Raw genomic sequence first — 17,295 nt, 5'->3', positions numbered from 1 at the left:
TTTAGAAATGCTTTTGGTATTTTCTAAGGCTCTCTCCAAAAAGAGAGAATGCAAAGTGCATTTCTCCCAAAAGAGATGAATGCATATACAAATGTGAATTCACTTCTTTACTCAGTTGCTTCTTCCTCACCAACTCTTCCAGTTCCTAAATATGGATTTAAACAGTTAAGAGTCTTGAGTGTTTTCTAAATAATATGTCGCACTGAATATATTATTTCCTGTCACCTGTCCCAGTCAGTCAGTCTAGGCAATTTGAGAAGCTTGGAGAGTTCAGATATGCATGAAAAGCTAAATCCATGCAATTTATGGTCTGTTACTTGAGTAGGTAGCAGGGCTTTTGCCAGAGTACCTTTGCACTTTGAGTGTAACTGCTGCTGTTGTCTCTTTCCTGTTGGTGGGAGCACAGTTTTCCATGACATGGCCCCTGTTGTGTGTTTTCTAGTAGCAGTGTCCTGGTCAAGAGGATGTTCCGACCTGTGGAGGAGGAGTTTGGTCCATCCCCTTTGAAACAAATGAAAGAAGAAGGCCTGAAAAGAGGTAATTATCAATTCTTAGTGGTTAAAACTACTGTTCTGGGAGTCCTACTCTCAGACAATGAAAGATGCATCTGGCTTAGACAAAGGCAGTTGTTTGATGCTAATACAAACATAGTACAGATGGGAGAAGATATCATCACACCTGCCCAGTATACAAGGTGGCACTTCAGCAATTGCTAATAATGATGTAAAAGCTGAAAAAGAGACAGAACCATGCACAATCTCAAGAAGGGATCAGGACACAAGTGTAGAAGATGCAAAAAAATTAGAAAGTTTCTTGGCCTTTGGCCAAACTCCATAGTTCAGAAATGTTCCAGTAGCGAGTCTGTGTTTGTTTATTTTTAACTTCTGCTCATCTTTTCTGTTCTGGCTGGGATCACAGGCAATATGCAAGATGCATTGGGTCAGATACAGAGACATTACACAGGCAAGCTTGTGCTGTCTGCAGAGTGAGATTAGCCTGAATGAAATCTCAGAACTTTTCTACCCAATTTGAAATCTAAGGCATGGAGAGACATCCTCCAGTTGACATAGCTAAGTTATTTAAAAGTTTGTTTCCCTTAACTGTTCTTCGCTGCATTGAGAGAATACTACCACAGTTGTGTTCATTTCATATGCTCTATCAGTCTAACCCATTTTCAAGTTCATACCAGTGCAAGTTAGCTTGAATAACATTGAAACAGTGGTTTAGATAGAGCTGTCAACTTTGCGAGAAGATAAGGATGAATGTAAGGTGGTTTTGTCCACAAGATATGCTTTATGAGCTGTATTTTACAACACAAAGTTATATGTAATAATGCCTTACTCTGCCATAGTTAGGCACTCTGAAGAATACTTGCCATTCCTTCAATCTCATCTTCTGTCATGTAAGATTATTGGAGAATCCTGGGTTTGACCAACCCATGTAGATCAAGCTCATTCATTTTTTGAGGTTCACCTATCAGTTTGTGAGACAACAGGGCAACAAGGTATAGAAGTGAGCTCGGTTGTTCTCATCTGCACCATTTGTAAGACTCAACTTCCCATAATCCTGTATTTGCAAATTTTTTCTGTTGGTGAGGTAGTATGCTTGCACCAAGGGAAGCATACAAGATTACAGGACAGAGAGTGGTGTCTTCCTGGAATGAATGTAAGCATATTCTTCCTGTAATTAATCCTTTCAGTGAATAATATGAGATCAGCACTCACCACAGGCTTGCATCTGGTTGATTCAAGGCCTTGATGAAACTCACATTATCATTCTGGGCTACATCAAGCAGAAGGGGACAGCCACAAGGACTGCATTAAGAACTGTCTTTTACTGCAGTTTCACCTGGGTTTCCCAGCTGGAAGCCTGGAGAGGTGCCTGCAGGGAGATATTGCTTTGCTTTGAATATTCCTATCCTTTGCTGTGGTAAATTGTTTTAATATTGTCCAGGAATTGCAACTATTTCAAGGGGAAGATGCAAAAGAAAAAAATGTTTTTCAGCTGATGACAAAACTATGCTAAATAATTAAATCCAGGAGAGGCATGGAGTCAGAGAAGCTGGAGGATGCTCTCTTCACATCCCCTTCCTGTTCAGTATTTGTTGCAACTTGGTCGATGCTGGCAGGAGGCCAAACCTCCTCCAGCATGGCCTTTGCTCTGGTGAGCTTCCTGCCATCAGGAACCCTACATCTGGGATTGTACTGATGGAGAGCTCCAGCTGAATCTGCCCACTTAACAATACTGTCTTTGCCACAGGAGTCTCTGGGCATTACTGTTCCACTTGTTTTCCCCAGTCCAGCATTTCTAGAAGCTTGGGCCCAGTGAGGGGTTCAAGTGCAAATGAAGAGTTAGAGTGACAGTGTGTTGTTTCCCCTCTGCCTCTTGGATCTAAGTACCAAGGGACAGCCCTCAAGAGAATAGGGTTATGAAGGGGGTTACAAACCATCAGTGAGACAAGTTTCATATTCTCACACAGATAGCTGCATCTGTTTGAATGTATCTTTCATGTCCTTGGTCTCTGTGGAAAGTTCAAGTGCCCAACACAGAAATGTAGAGGATGTTAATGTGCACTATGTGCAGATTTCAATGGAAGTTTCCCATTATAAATCCAGCAGCCCTGTTACAAATCAGGTTGGTTTCCAATCTCGTCATTCTCAGCCTGTCATATTTTTTTTCTCTCTGAAGTGTTGTGTTAAACACTTAAACCATTTTGGGTTCAAAAAAGATAAGGTTTGGTGAACCATCCCTATGAATACATTCTCTAACTCTTTTAGCTGAAGAACTGGTATCTGGGCGATCAGTGAAAACTCCAAGTGTAGAAAAGGAAAGCCTGGTGACAGCTACCAGCCCTACTTTCCTTGTCTAAAATGTGCCACATCTCCATGCAGGGATGTGTTGACAAAGTGCCCTGGTTGCTCAGTGTGAGGCTGGGCATTGGTGACACCTGTGCTCAGCTTGCCAGTCTGAGTAGAGGACTTCCTCTCTCATCACGTTTTTAGTTTCCTTTTTGCCATGTCTGCTGTTGGTTTTCCACCTTGGCAGATTTGCCAATTGAGATCCAAGCTGTTGACACTTTCAGAAGAGCTGTCTGACATTGTTCTTTCACATTCATGTTTAAAACCCCTGTTGAGTGGCCTGACTTCCAGAAATCTCTCAGATACAACAGCCTGCCTTGCATTCAACAAAAGCTGCTTACTGGTGTGGTTTTGTGAATCAGTGCTATTTTTTAAGTACCTGAAGATAAATTTGTCACTTCTGCCTTTTGCAACTCCTTTTAACATCTAAAGAGCATTAGGGAGTATTGTGGGCTGCAGCTTTGACAAGAACACTGAAAGCCAAGTCCAGGTAGTGCAGAGATTAGGAAAATCTGAATTTGTCTTACTCTGTCAAAAATAACTCACTGCCTGATGCAAGATATTTTTTCCCCCAAATATTGCAGTCTCTGCTTTTGAAGTGAGATTGTCAAGGTGGCATGGAGGTGGTGACAATAGGTGCACAGGCTGCTAGTGCTGGTTGAGTCACATCATCACACAAAGGTTTGCTGGGCTGCTTTGTCAACTGGAGCAGAGGGCAGTCTGAAGAACAGCTCACAGAACTGGGCTATTTTTTCACATGCATCTGCTCTTTTTGTTTGCAGTGCAGGAGGATTCACAGGGGCCAGAATAATGGAGCACAAGAGCAGAGAGGAGGCAGGATCTTAAGGCACTGATGCTGCCAGGAGTCATTTATGGAAAAGCGTGCTAGTGAATCAAAACTGGGCTTTTCACACCTGTTATTGGGAAAGAAAACCAACACCCCTCCCTTCCAATATGTTTACTAATCCTGGCTCTCTGTGTGTGTAATAGTGATTCAGGTCTGTTATCCTTGTAATGGATCCTTCATTCATCATAACATTCCCTGAGATGCCAAACACAACAGAGCAGTTTAAAGCTGAGTGCTTGGTTTGTACCGTGACCCCATCTTTAGCCTCAGACTGAGGGATTTTTCCTCTTTTCAGACACGTTTTTAGTTACTAAGGTTGGCAGATGGTTCAGATGTTTGAAAAGCTGGAAGTTACAGGACAGCCCTCTAGTTGCAAGAAAAGTATTACTGAAACAGAAAATATGTCAGTACAAATAAAAATAACATTTGAAAAGAGTGCTTGCTCATGCAAGTAAGAATATCAAAACCAATCAAGTTTTAACTACTGCTGTGAAAATTTTTGTTCCTTTATATTCTGACCATTGTTTAATTTGTGAGCCAAAGTTATCTCAGCTTCTTTGACACCAAAAAGGACTCTTTCAAATGCCAAATGCAGGTAAAAAGACTGCTACAACAGGTATGCAGAGCCAATTTGAGGCTAATACTTTTAAATTGAAGATGCAAAAATTGCCATTATTTCTGACACCTGGTTTTGTAGACCAAGACAGGAAACTGATCTGGGCAGCCATGTTTTAAGCCTTATTCCAATCATTTGAAAACATGGGCAAAAAAGCTACAATTTGCTGCAAATATGCCTGAATTCATGCTGGTACAGTCTTAAGTTATGTTTATTTCTGTTTATTTTATACACATCTGCTTTGCTTTTGCCAGATAACCAGCAAGTCTCTCTATCAGTGATTAGCATTTATTTTCCTTCTTATTGCTTCTTGTCTGTGAGGATTGGCTACAGGTCTCCTTTTTTGTACCTGTTTTGTTTGCTTTTGCCATGTAGTTTTGCCTTTTTTTTTTTTTTTTTAATGTCTTTCCCAGTCTTTTGGATGAAGTTTGGAGAAGATGCAAGCCAAGAAAAGGAAGTCCTTGCTTGCATGTTTTGTCACAGGACAAAACATTTTCTGTTGGGGTTTCTTTTCTCTGCGTACATGGAGGTTTGAATTCCTGAATGCCTAGATTTCCCACATTGAACTAAATTCATTGCGTTTCCCTTGTGTGTTTTCAGAGCAGCCGTGGTGTGTTTTCCGTGTTTGGATCACTGTTGATAGGAAATTCCTCTTTTCTTTTTAAGAGCAAACCATTTTCAGCATTTCATTTTTCTACTCAATGTGAGGTGTTTCATCTGTTTAGTTGGCTGGACTTGCTCCAAGTTTGACTTTTTTCTGTTTCAGTGCTTTTATATGTGAGGAAGGAGACAGATGAGGTGTTTGATGCCTTGATGCTGAAATCGCCCACAGTGAAGGGGCTAATGGAAGCGGTAAGTATCCAATGTCCTTACTTTATCTTTCTTAGTAAGAAAATTTTGAGACTCTCAATGTGTTGCTGAGATAAAATATAATAGAGAGATGAAGCTATTCTCAGATATATTAGAAGCTTAATAAGGGCTTTTCGGAGCACATCTCTGAAATGTTGACATGTTTTAAACTGAATGCTGTCAGCAAATTACTGAGATAAAATAGACTCACAGAACTGGTTTATTGGAGAGCCAACCCTTGAGGAATGGCATTAATTAAGCAATGTCAAGAAAGCAGGGAAATAAAGGCTTCGTTTTCTGAAACACTTCTTATTGAACTGCTGATTCAGAACCTGTTGAATGTTCTGCAGTGCTCATTGGTGCATTCAGAGCCATCTTTTAAAGAAGAGGACCAAAGATGCACTGTTTCCATGTGAATTTCATCTGGCTTTTGTGCAGTGCTGTCTCAGCACACAAGGGACAGGTCATGAGCCAATGCAGGCAGGTCATTCATACTCCTGTCTCACACGCCTTATCCATCCCTAGCTCCCACTGTGACCTGCTCAAGCCTGTCTCTTTGTCAAGATGCATCTTTCTCTTGAGTTTTTCTTTGTTACATGTTATCTGTGGTTGTGAGTGGATATTTTTATAGTTAATACTGTTTATATGAGCTGATGGCTAGTATCTGTGTGGAATTTGGTGGGGGAAGGGTGAAGAAGCAATTGTGTGTCTCATTGCTTAGGTGGGGAACTAATATGAGACTGACCTGTAGAGAGAAACTGCCTGGCCTGAGAAGATGGGAATGGAGGAAAATGCCTCTAGAGAGCTCAGCTGAGTGCTAGAAGTATATATATTCATGCTTGCATAAAATCATCAGTGTCTTGTAGCACGTATCAAATATAGTGCAGTAGGGATTGAGTTACTTGGCCAGAAGTACAAGACAAAAAGATCTTGTGGATTTTGGGATTGTCTCAAGCACCTACTCAGATCAGGGTATCTCCGAGGTGAGTCAGCTGCGTTACAGAAATGGCCTAATGATTCTTCTGCTAACGCTGTACCTGTGCAGAATGCACATGTATAATAATAGGAAGGCTTCACTTGAAGGGGCTGCAATCGGATTCATGGTAAAACTGGAACGTGATGTTATCTTGTCTTTATATGAAAGTTAAAAGAAAGTTTTAATTCTTCCATAACACTTCATGCTAACGTTAACATTTTATCTTCGGTATTCTGTGCCTCTTAATGCCTGTATCCAGCTACTTTGTACCGTAAAAATAAAGCTGGTCCAGAAACAGGAAAGGTTTCTGTATAATTCTGTCAGCACAGCTGCTAACTCAGTGGCATGTTTTCAGCACCAGAGAAATCTAATCTGTTGTAAAATGTCCCAGATCACTGGAAGGAATATATTCATAAAATTTTAATTCTCTTTGGTAGGATATAGTAGATAAGTGAATGCCAAAAAGCTGTCAAATTATATACTCTAAACTACTTTCTCTGCAATCTTTTCAGCACATAATGCAATTTTGTAATTGTGCACATCCTAAATACTCAATTCTAAGTTCAGTGCAAGGATTCAAGAAACTGAAGATCTGGTGACTGACCAGATCCAAATCCTGCTTTCAGACTCATCCAAATTCCATCCAAAGTGGTTAACTCTTTGGATCTCAGTAGGTGCTGCAGTCTAACATGACAGAGGATGATCTAAACTGGGAAATTCAAGCATCTTCCAATGTCTTTCTAAAATTAAAACCAGCTGAGTTCAACAGAGCTTGCTAGACCACAGTTTATTGTACATGTCTATATGTATGTGTTCTTCCAACCTATTTAGGGCAACAGAGGAATCCATAGGAATAAATTGGCAGAGATATTTTCCTGCATTCCTTTACCAGCCCAGGTCATTTTTGTGTCTTTTGTGTCATCCTGACTTGAGCAGAAAAAGCATTTATGGTGGCTTCTGCAATCAGATGTGTGCTACAGACAGAGTTGCCATGCCAGGAGGCTGCAGCCCAAAGGGATAACCAGCCTGTCATTTCAGTACCACTCTGAAGGATGTCCCACAGCTTCAGGCATCCTAAGGGAAGCAGAGAATTCTCTGCTTAGAATATTTCACAATAGAGATTATATGGGAAAATACTCCAAATAAAGATATATTTTATTACTGTATTGTAGCATGCTTGTGATCAGACACAAAATCCTGTTTTATGTGGAGGCTGACAGTAGTGTTTTTCCCCCTGAGCTGGCAACAAACCTGTTTCAGAAAAGGGTGTTAAGTGAGATGCCCTAGCAGATGCTAGCTCTCTGCTTTCTCAGATTCTGCAGCAGGACTTAGCACATTTGTACTGGAGACTTGCTTTCTGAGCCTCTGAGTGGGAGGCTTTTCCATTCTCCTGCTTCAAGCCGTGCTTCCACAGCTCACCATTTAGTATAATTGGTTGAATCCTTAGGGGTTCCTGAGAAATGTGCTTAGTCAGTTGGCTGGAAGTCTTTCCCAAAGCTCACTAATCCCTTCATATCATGTAAATCCCACACCTGTCACAGACAGTGTGACAAGCAAGACTTTCTTGGCCCCACCATTCATAGCTTGTGTAGGAAGTGGTGTCCCAGGGTCCCAAACCACTTTGAGCAACATTTGATATGCAAGAGTGTTAGGCATCGCAAGTATCCAAGGAAAGTTTGATGCTGGAACGTGCAGAATGCTGTATATTAACTGCTAGTAAGCCTCTTTGAGAAAAGAATGTTTGTATCAAGTCTTCAGCATTGATCTTTACAATATCCTTAGCTTCAGAGTTAACGTGCCCAAGAAGATACAGCATTTCCTCATATTCACACAGGAATTGTGACATTTTCACGTATCTCCAGCACAGTATCCAAGAGGGCAGTGAAACATGTTGGCACAAGTAAAAGTGAGGTATGGAGTGGGTGGGTCTGGTGAACCCTACCCGATGCTCCTTAAATACATCATCCCCTGTTAGCCACAGATAGAAACTGCAAGCAGAGGAAACTGTTGGTGGTGTCAAAGTTTCATTGGCTTGTCATATCTTGGAGTTATGCTGTACTTCCTAAATAGAAAATTCTGTGTTAGGCAAGATAGCAATTACACAAGTATAGGTGATGTAGGCAGGTACAGGCTAGTTAATTTTCTATCTGTCTGGATGAGAGCCGTGTTTGAGATTTAACCTGAGAATATTTGAGTCTGTCCCTGGTGCTGAGTTTTATTCATTGCTTGCTTTTCATTTTCTGTTTCATAATTGCTTTCATTTACTTTTCTAAAATATGACTTTTCTCAATGGCAATCTGAGCACAAACACAAGGAAAGGATTTCACAGTGATTGATGTTTGACAGGTTTTAGTGGATTTTTAATTGTGCATTTCAGTTCTCTGATGCAGAAGAAAAGAGTCAGCTATTTAGCTGCAACCTCATTTAACCTGGGAAGAGCAAGAAGCTTACTTTTGTTGGCAGTAGCATACCACAGTTCATTAATCACTGACTAAAAGGTCCTTTTTCCATAATTATTCTTCCTCTTGGGACAATCCTATTCTAAAGTGTGAGTGGTGAGACCCGTTCCCTCAAAGAAAAGTCATAATTTAGAAAGGAAGCTCTCAGTTCTCAGGAACATCAGCTCCAGGAATGCACCATAGGTTTGTTTTAGAGTGAGCCAACACACTGATGCAAACTAAGGCCAAAACATTGCAGTGAAGGATGCTTGCTGATGCTGGCAATTTATTGGCTACATTCTTCACTCAAAGTTTTGCTGTATTGTTTACTTTATCATGTGAGTGGATGTAAAGGAGTTGATTTTAAAAGTCCTTTACCATGTTAACAGACTTCTCTGAGGCATCTCGTTATGAGTACATTCAGGTGATGCTCTGTGATACAGCATTCTCGTTTTGCAACCCTAGTAATTGAGCCACCTCCCCAGCAATGTGGTCTGTGCAGTACCATGGCCTCCCACCAGAAAAGGGACCCAGAAGATACTTTTCAGGCCAAAGGAGTGCCATGAAGGGTCCTGTTAGCTTAACAGATATTGAAATGCCATTGAGAAATAGTAGGTGTCCTGTTGTGTTGCTGCTCACCTGTCTTCTGCCTTGGATGAGGAGTATTTGCTTCCATGAGTCCAGAAAATCAGAGTAAGGAAAGGCAGAAAGATTGCTGATGGGATTGAAATTCCTGGGTAGCATCTGAACCTGGGGAGTGTGTTAATTCTCAAGCAGATCAGTAGAAAATGCTGCGGCAATGATAAATCATATCTGTGAAAACTGTAGTCTCCAAGTTTCTGGATAGAAAAGTTAGTATTTTTAATGAAGATTTTTAGGATTATTTCTCCCCGAATCATCCTTAAATAAAGATATAATGTCGTTGTAACTTTTCTCTTGAGACTTTTCTTCATAGTTATCCTGTCAAAGTTTGCAGAGACGATGTTTAAATTGCCTTATGTAAAGTGAAGAAGTGAGGTGCTATTCCTCATTAGTCTTTATTTCCTTTGTTTTGATGATTTCAGATCTCTGAGAAATATGGATTGCCAGTGGAAAAGATTGCAAAACTTTATAAGAAGAGCAAAAAGGGGTAAGTAAGCGATAAGTAAACTAACTGTGACAGTCAGGGATCCCAACTATGCCTGGGGCATCATTATACTAGACAGTACAAACTCTTCTAGGAGACCTGCCCACAGCCCTAAAATCTTACTGTCTATGGAAAAAGCAAACGGTGGCAAAAGAAGAAACATCCAGCCTCTCTCTGACTGGCATTCATAGGCTTACTGTGAAGGAGCAGTATTTATGTTTGGAAAATGTATTTGCGTAAAGCCTGTTTTACAGGCTATGTACTTAACAACATTGTGGAGAGTGGTATGGGAAAGGCACAGCCTTTGCTGTGAATGCAGCATGGAGTTTCCCTGCAGCATTAAGAAGAAATGGGCCGCTGCCTGAATCTGAAAGGCAGGCAAGCACAAGGGAGAGCGCTGTTTGCTGCAGGGTTTCAACTGAGTAAATTTAGACATGAGCATCACAGCTGTGGTTTTATAATAGCTAGGCTACTATGCTTTATCATAAATCTGAATCTCTCTATTTTAACTTTTTGTTACTGCTAAATAACATCAATATTCTAGCAACATCATTTTAAGTCAGTCATTTATTTTTGGCTCTAACTGTAACTTAGGGCAGTGTTTTGTCTGATGATTTATTTTGCTTTTAAAAATACAGGTGAGACTTGTCATGTTTTGCTTCTTTCTTACACTGTTTCCAAGAGATGTGTTTGTTGGAAGAAATCCTTTATGGTAAAGAGTGAGGATGACACTCCTATACACCTGTACTAGTACTCTTGCACCCGAGCTGAGTTCTGTGAGCTGTGTGCACAGCACCAATTACACTGCTTTCCCATGTCAGTGACTCACATCATGGAGGAGGAGGAGCAGCTTTTTTGTGGCATGGCTGGGGAGTAGAAAAAGAGATGCACTTGGGGGATCTGGCACTGCACATAGGAAATGCTGGCTGAGTCTGCACCAAATCTGGTGTGCATCTGCAGGCAATTCCAGAAGTGGGTAAAGTCATAAAGTCCCAGCCCTGACACATATCTAACTACTTTCACAAGTTGCAACCTATAATCCAGAGGCTAGAAGGGACTATGGGGCAGACCTTGATGATAATTTCCCATCTTGTCCCTGTACTGGCACGTGCTGGAGTCTCTTATTGTTTCATGTTGAACTCAGTGGAGTGTGTGCATGCAGTGGAGTGCATGGCTTTCCCTTTTGCTGTTCTGGTATGTGAAAATACTGATTTTTGCCTTTGTCACCAGTATCCTGGTAAACATGGATGACAACATTATTGAGCACTACTCCAATGAGGACACATTCATCCTGCACATGGAAAGCGTGGTTGAAGGCTTCAAGATCACACTGACTGAGATCTAGCCTCAGACCAGAGCCCTTTCGTAAAGAACCCACAGCATTTCATTCTTCTTGGAAAGCAGAAGATGCCTCTGGAAGTTGACAGACATTAATCAGAGAAACTGTTACAAGACTGCTTTGAAAATATTGTCCGTTCTGCACATGCACACCTACTGCATACAGGCTTGGGTTCGTCAAGCACAAGGCCACTCATGTTAACCTGGTCCCTTATTTATTGCTCCCCACTCTCCATTGTACAAGCAGTTACCAGCTCCCAGATTTGTAATCAGATGACCCACTGCAAATGTGAAATGCAGCTTTTTAGTCCATGCTTTAGTGTGGATAAGTTCATTCTAAAATATAGTGAGGAACTTTGCTGGTCCAGTTTCAGAAATCTTATGTAAATCTCTTTGCCAGTAGTTCTCTCCTCTCGCTAAAAACAGTGCTAAAGGTGGGGAAAGTGGCTGACAGGGTTCACTTGCTCAGACCAATCCATATCTCTCTCTAGTGTATAGTCTTGCCAAATACCTCTGGTAGTTCTCAGCATGTAGCAATGAGGACTTGTAAGTAAGGCATTCAGCTACAAATGTCACTTGTAAGTAAATGGTAAAGAAACCATTTTAACCTTGTATATAATGTTTATAATATGCAATAATATATTTTAACTACTGTATGTGGGCACGTTTATTGCCACTATGTTTTTGTATGTATTGGGCTTAGGGTTTAACAGAATATTTCCTAGAAGATTAGATTTCTGCAATCTGTTAAGGAGTGTGTACTGAGAATCTGAGTCTGCATTTGTGCACTCCATCCCTGCCCACCCAGTTTTATACTGAAATATTGGAGCAGACAGTGCTACAGCATTTGGAGTGCACTGTCACTGTGGGACCCACCTTTGGTGCCCAGGTCTCAAACATAGACACCTGAGTACTCCATCCAGCTTTCACCAAATCATAGAAGCACCCCTGTGTCTGGTGTGCCTAGAGGCCTGTTCTCTTAGTGAAGCGAGGGCTCTCAAAATGAGCCTGTCTCAAACCCCAACAAACTGCTCATTAAAGCATTCCTCTACACTGCAAGAAACTTCAGACATCTTCTTAAGGGAGTTTGCTTTTGTATCTCCATGGAATGATTCTGTTTTGACTCCTAGTGCAGTTCAGTGAGGTAAAAAGTTGGGTTTGATGTAAATATTTTACAGGCTGGATCTGAACCCAGGGTGAACTATGCAGTCACACCATCAAGTTCCACATCTGTCACAGGAATTCTGAGAGAGAAAGGCTACAGCCTGATCATACCAGGAAAGGAGTCCAAGGCCTTGATGTCCCCAGCAAATGCAAACGTGGCACCTGTCTCTCTACTTTTCAGTTCCTCTTCCTGTCTTAGATTGCTCCTCACACAGTGAACAATCCTGTGGTTTTCAATTGTAAGCATTTCATTTCCCATGCACTGTGCAGGGATCCCATGAGACAGGCAGAAATGTGAGGCCTTTCCTACGAACAACCTTTAGAGTTTTATTGGTTCTTCCTTCTAAAGACTCTTTTTCACTTAGTCACAGTATTTTTTCATTAGCAGTTAATGACGTAAAGAAACACTGCTGAGTTTAATGGGGCTCCTTCTCTCGTGGTTTGAGCTGTGGGAGCTATTTACATCCAAGCAAAGTAGTTGGAAAACCTAATCAATCTGATTCTATCATATTTCTGCATCAATTGTCTTGCAAGCTCTTGCAATTTCTTAACTTCATTAGTGATAGCATCCCATTAAAATTTGATCTTCAAACACAAAAGTCAGGTACCTCAGTCAGCTCCTGCACTCTCAGAGCCTATGAAAGCTCTCTGCTACATGTGTCAGGACTATCACATTCAGAATCCATACACATCTGGAAGGCAAAGCGTCTGTTTTGTCTGTCTTCTCTCTCTTTCTACTCATCCTTTGTGTGTTCTTTCTGCTCCTGATGCAGACTTGTGTAGTAATTTCATTGTCTTTTTATGGATACATACCCCAGTAAAATGCTTTTGCTACATTGCTTAAGGATGGACATCTTAGATTGGATACAGTGGATACAGTGGATACAGTGGATACAGTGTATTTAGGGTAATTTCATTTATTTTTGCTTGGCTCAGACTCAGATAAAAAGTCTTTGCTGACATAGCCCAGGTACTTTTCCACTCCCAAAAAACAGGACAGTTTTGACAGGCAGCATTAAGAACTGGGGCCGGTACACAAGACTTGTGAGCAATGCTGTTGGTTCTTGTATTTATCTCTTATTTAATGGTGTTTGGGATTCCAAGGAATTTAACTGAGATTTCTCAGTTGGTCACGATGTCCCAGCAGAGGCTGTGTGCTAAGCTCAGCAGTAATCACATGCAAGATTTGAGCCCAGGTTCTGCCTCTATCAGTGACTGTGGTGTCTGGGGCTGGGTTGTGGTGTGCCACATTAGGGGATGTCAGTGAGAATTTGAGGTTCACAGAGAAGGATGGGACTGTCCTGGCAGCACCAGCACCCTTGTTAGTATTTTATCCTTGTATTACATAGAGGTGGAACTCCCTTTGGTAATTAGAGCTAGGCTCTGCTACACACTGCAACGTCCAGCTCTGAGGAGCAGTGTCGTAGAATCACAGAATGGCTTGCATTGTAAGAGTCCTTGGAGCACACCCATCCTCAACCCCCTGCCATGGGCAGGGCTACCACCTCCTAGCTCAGGCTGCCCAGGCCCCATCCAATCTGACCTTGAGCACCTCCAGGGATGGGGCACTCACAGCTCACTGGGCAGCTGTGCCAGTGCTGAACAACACCAGCTCCCTCAGCCTTTCTTCATAGGAGAGGTGCTCCAGCATCTTCATGGTCTCCTCTAGACCTATTCCAACATCTCTGCATCCTTCTTGTACTGGGGCCCCAGGCATGGATCCAATACTGCAGGTGGGGCCTCACGAAAGCAGAGCAGAAGGGGACAATCCCCTCCCTCGCCCTGCTGGCCTCCCCTCTGTTGGTGCAGCCTAGTTGGCTGGCCTTCTGGGCTGCAAGGCACACTGCTGGCTTGTCAAACATTTGTTCACCAGAACCCACAGTATAGGATCAGCAAAAGCTGCAATGCTCCAGGAAATGCTGGAGCTTAAGGAGCAGAGCTGCCTTTCCAATGCCATTTTAGGAGCTTTAGGTCAGGCACTGTCCAGGGAAGGAAAGTTGTTTCCAAGATTAACTGAAAGCTTTTCTAAATATATCTCTAAGTGTACAAATTCCTGGTCAGTAGCAAGAGAGCTGATCCCCCTGCCTTCAGCTCCATCTTACAGTCTCACTGTAGAGAGCAGGGCTGAGGAGGATGGATAGCACTTATCCAGACACTAAGAATATTTTAGAACAACTACTGGAGCTAGTTAGGGATGATCATTAAGTTCATTTACCTGCCAGGGCCTGAGGACTTTGTTTTTCTGCTCCATAAGCCAAATGCATCACAAGCATGTAAATAATTATGAAGAGGAAATCACCCTGCACTGGGTCAGTTTAGTTACAGCATCAGCTGCCGCAGTAGCACTGAACCTCGGTGCTGGTCATGGCAGCTACAAGGGTTCACCACCTCTGAGGGTTTGTTGCTCAAAATCAGGACATCGTTGTTGGGGAAGGGCCAGCACCAAAAATGCAGACTTCTGAAGGAGGGACCCATTCAAAGGCCACAAGGAGCATAAAGTCTCAGTCTGTTGTTTAAAATGTATGTGTTGCTTTTGTTTCATGAGGAAGTCTGATTAATGCTGTGTCTTCCAAATATGAAGAGTTAAATGGAAGTAAGATTTGGCTGTCATTTAGCACGAGACAGGAACGTCTTTGTTGCCTCCTTTTGTGGCACTGCTATGGTTGTTTACTCAAGAGAACAAAACTGATTTCCTTTACAAGAGGACAGGCTGGAATCTAGTGCAGCCTCGAGGCTGCTCAGCATCGTTTCCATACAAAGAGCGAGAGCAGTGCAGTGTCTGTAGATGTCCTGTGAAAGACTATGACTGGTGCAAAAGGCAGAGTAGCCTTCTAAGCTCTGGCCTTTGTTCCTGCTGCACATTTGGCACTATGTCTGTCCTTTTGATCATTTGCTATAGAAACCCAAATTTCAGACTCTGCTTTCCTTTCACACAGTCAGGTGCTTATATCCCCAAAATGTAGTGCCTCCTTGCAGCGAAACTTCGTTGATGTATGGCAGCGTTCCCATCAGGGTATTTGGAGGACTTTTTATCACTGAATGTTAACTACAAAGAAAATAGCCTCTTTTTTCTTTTTTCCTTTTTTTTTCTTTTTTTTTTTCCTTTTTTTTTTCTTTTTTCTTTTTTCTGTGTGTTCTCATTAAGTCATTGGTCAGTGGAATTCAGAGATCAAGAGCCTTTCTTGTACATTTTCCTCTTTCAGTCTGTGGACGGATTAAATGCTATAAATGAATTCAAATGATTGGTAAAAACTCAGCCCTCCAGCTGTCAGAGAAGCTGTATGTTGATTGGTATGAAACTGGGAAGGAGTATCTTAGGGCCTTAAATGTAAAGCTTATGAAATGTTTATATGCTCTTCCATTTCCTATGAATTGAGACAAGATACAAACGAGTGTTTGTGCCAAAGTTTGTAACAAGCCCTCGCTCTGACAAACAACAAACTATGTATAAATAGTGTGCTTTTATATTAAGGAATAGCTCATGTAACTTAATAGTGTTGCAACTGGGAGAGGGGTTTGATAAACTGTAAATACAGTTATTTTATTTTTTTGTACATTTTTAAGAAGGAAAAAAATAAATATTCCTATGTATGAGATAATATCTCTGTTGTTGTGGCGTGGGGATGGAGTTCCTATGAGTGAGCCCAGAAAGTGTACCAATAAGAAGAAAGTAGGAACCCGTGCTACAAGAAAACAAGTGCAGAGACTGAACAAAATAATCAGCAAACAGTGCATACAGCTTTTACACTTCTGGGTAGTGCCTGCTGGTGACACAGATGTGGTGCAAGAGTAGTGGAGACTTCAGCCCCAGTTCATCTCTCCTGGAATAGATAGGTTCAGGTCAGCTTTCCATCAGCAAAATGGATATGAGTTTATTAATCATTCTCTCTCTTCCTTTGTTTGCCCCAGATTTTCAATCTGTAACCAAACAAACTTGGCAGAGGAATCCCAACAGAGGAAGTACACTTCAGTGGATTTTTTGAGATTAATAGGGAGAGGAAGGAAAATTAATCTGTTGTACACTTCAGTAGTATTTCAGTCTTCCATTTCCTAGGTGTACACATTTTCTTTCTTCCTCACCACTTTTCTGCAGAATGTTTAAGTGTCAATGTGAAATTGCCCAACCTTGGTGGGAAGGATTCACGAGAGTGCTGGGACAGGATTATCAGATTTATCTTAATTATTCAAATGCAAAAACTCTCAAGTGGAAGGAGGAATCTGATCTCAAACAAGTGGGTGAGAAAGAGGATCCCTCTTGATGCACCAGATCTGGCTCTTCAAGCAAAGTAATCAGGAGAAGAGTTGAACTCCTGAGAGGATTTAGGGCAGAACCTTCCTCCCTGGCAGTCTGCAGCAAGTCTAGAAAAGACATAGGCTGGGCTTGAGCATGCCTGGAGCCCTCAGATCACCTCTCCTTTATAGGTTTCTTCATATCAGCAGGATTTTGCATCAAGGTACAACCAAAAGAGAAGCGGTCACCTGCTTCCTCTGTTGGCTGGACTTAGCGGCCTGGGTTCATGTAACCAAGCAGAAGCACCTCGTTTAAGGAGAACTGATGTCCTACAGTCAGTGGAGAGACACAGAGGTAGACATCTTTAATGGAGGCAAAGGTGAACTGCTGACTTTCTCCCATCCTGATCTCCTGGCATGTTGGAGCGTCCTGGGAACCCAGGAAATTCTGATAGTAGCACCTTGGTGAGCATGGGGCACCCAAATCTGCTCCCACTGTGCCCCGTGTGCCCAAGGCACTGATGCATACTGGCCCATGCCTCTTTCAGTAAAACACTTGCATAAACCATTTTGATTCCCACCATTTATCTTCTTTTTTTTTTTTTTTTTTAACAAATGAGAGCCTAGGAGGCAAAAGCCCATCAGTTGTGAAAGCAGCATGGGGCAGCCGTGTTGTGTTGCAGGGTGGCGGAGATCGGAGCCAATACCTCCTGCTCAGGGCAAGTCCTGGCTGGAATGAGCTGGCGTGCAAGAGCCAACCTCAACATCTCCTTTCTTCCCAGAGAAGATTCCCAGGCGATGAGGGAAGAAATCAATTCGCCAGCAATCTCAGCCAGTGCAGAATGGAGTTGTA

The 17,295-nt window shown here is 42.0% G+C and overlaps 1 protein-coding gene across 2 annotated transcripts in view; it reads left to right on the top strand.

Moving 5' to 3' along the window:
• The window catches only part of GRHL2 (grainyhead like transcription factor 2), a 59,385-nt gene extending 47,964 nt beyond the window's left edge, over nt 1–11,421 (top strand). For both annotated transcript variants that reach the window (XM_042808786.1, XM_042808787.1), the window contains 4 exons: nt 443–537; nt 5,088–5,173; nt 9,649–9,713; nt 10,941–11,421. In XM_042808786.1, coding sequence (XP_042664720.1) covers nt 443–537; nt 5,088–5,173; nt 9,649–9,713; nt 10,941–11,055 — 361 coding nt within the window. In that variant the 3' untranslated portion in view covers nt 11,056–11,421. The remainder of the gene's footprint in view (nt 1–442; nt 538–5,087; nt 5,174–9,648; nt 9,714–10,940) is intronic.
• The last annotated feature ends 5,874 nt before the right edge of the window (nt 11,422–17,295 follow it).

This window comes from Centrocercus urophasianus, unplaced genomic scaffold (assembly GCF_019232065.1).
Source record: "Centrocercus urophasianus isolate 14NV4802_14NV808 unplaced genomic scaffold, USGS_Curo_1.0 seq_11, whole genome shotgun sequence".
Taxonomy (NCBI): Eukaryota; Metazoa; Chordata; class Aves; order Galliformes; family Phasianidae; genus Centrocercus; species Centrocercus urophasianus.
Note: the sequence above shows the minus strand (reverse complement) of the source record. Positions and strands in the feature narration are given on the sequence as shown.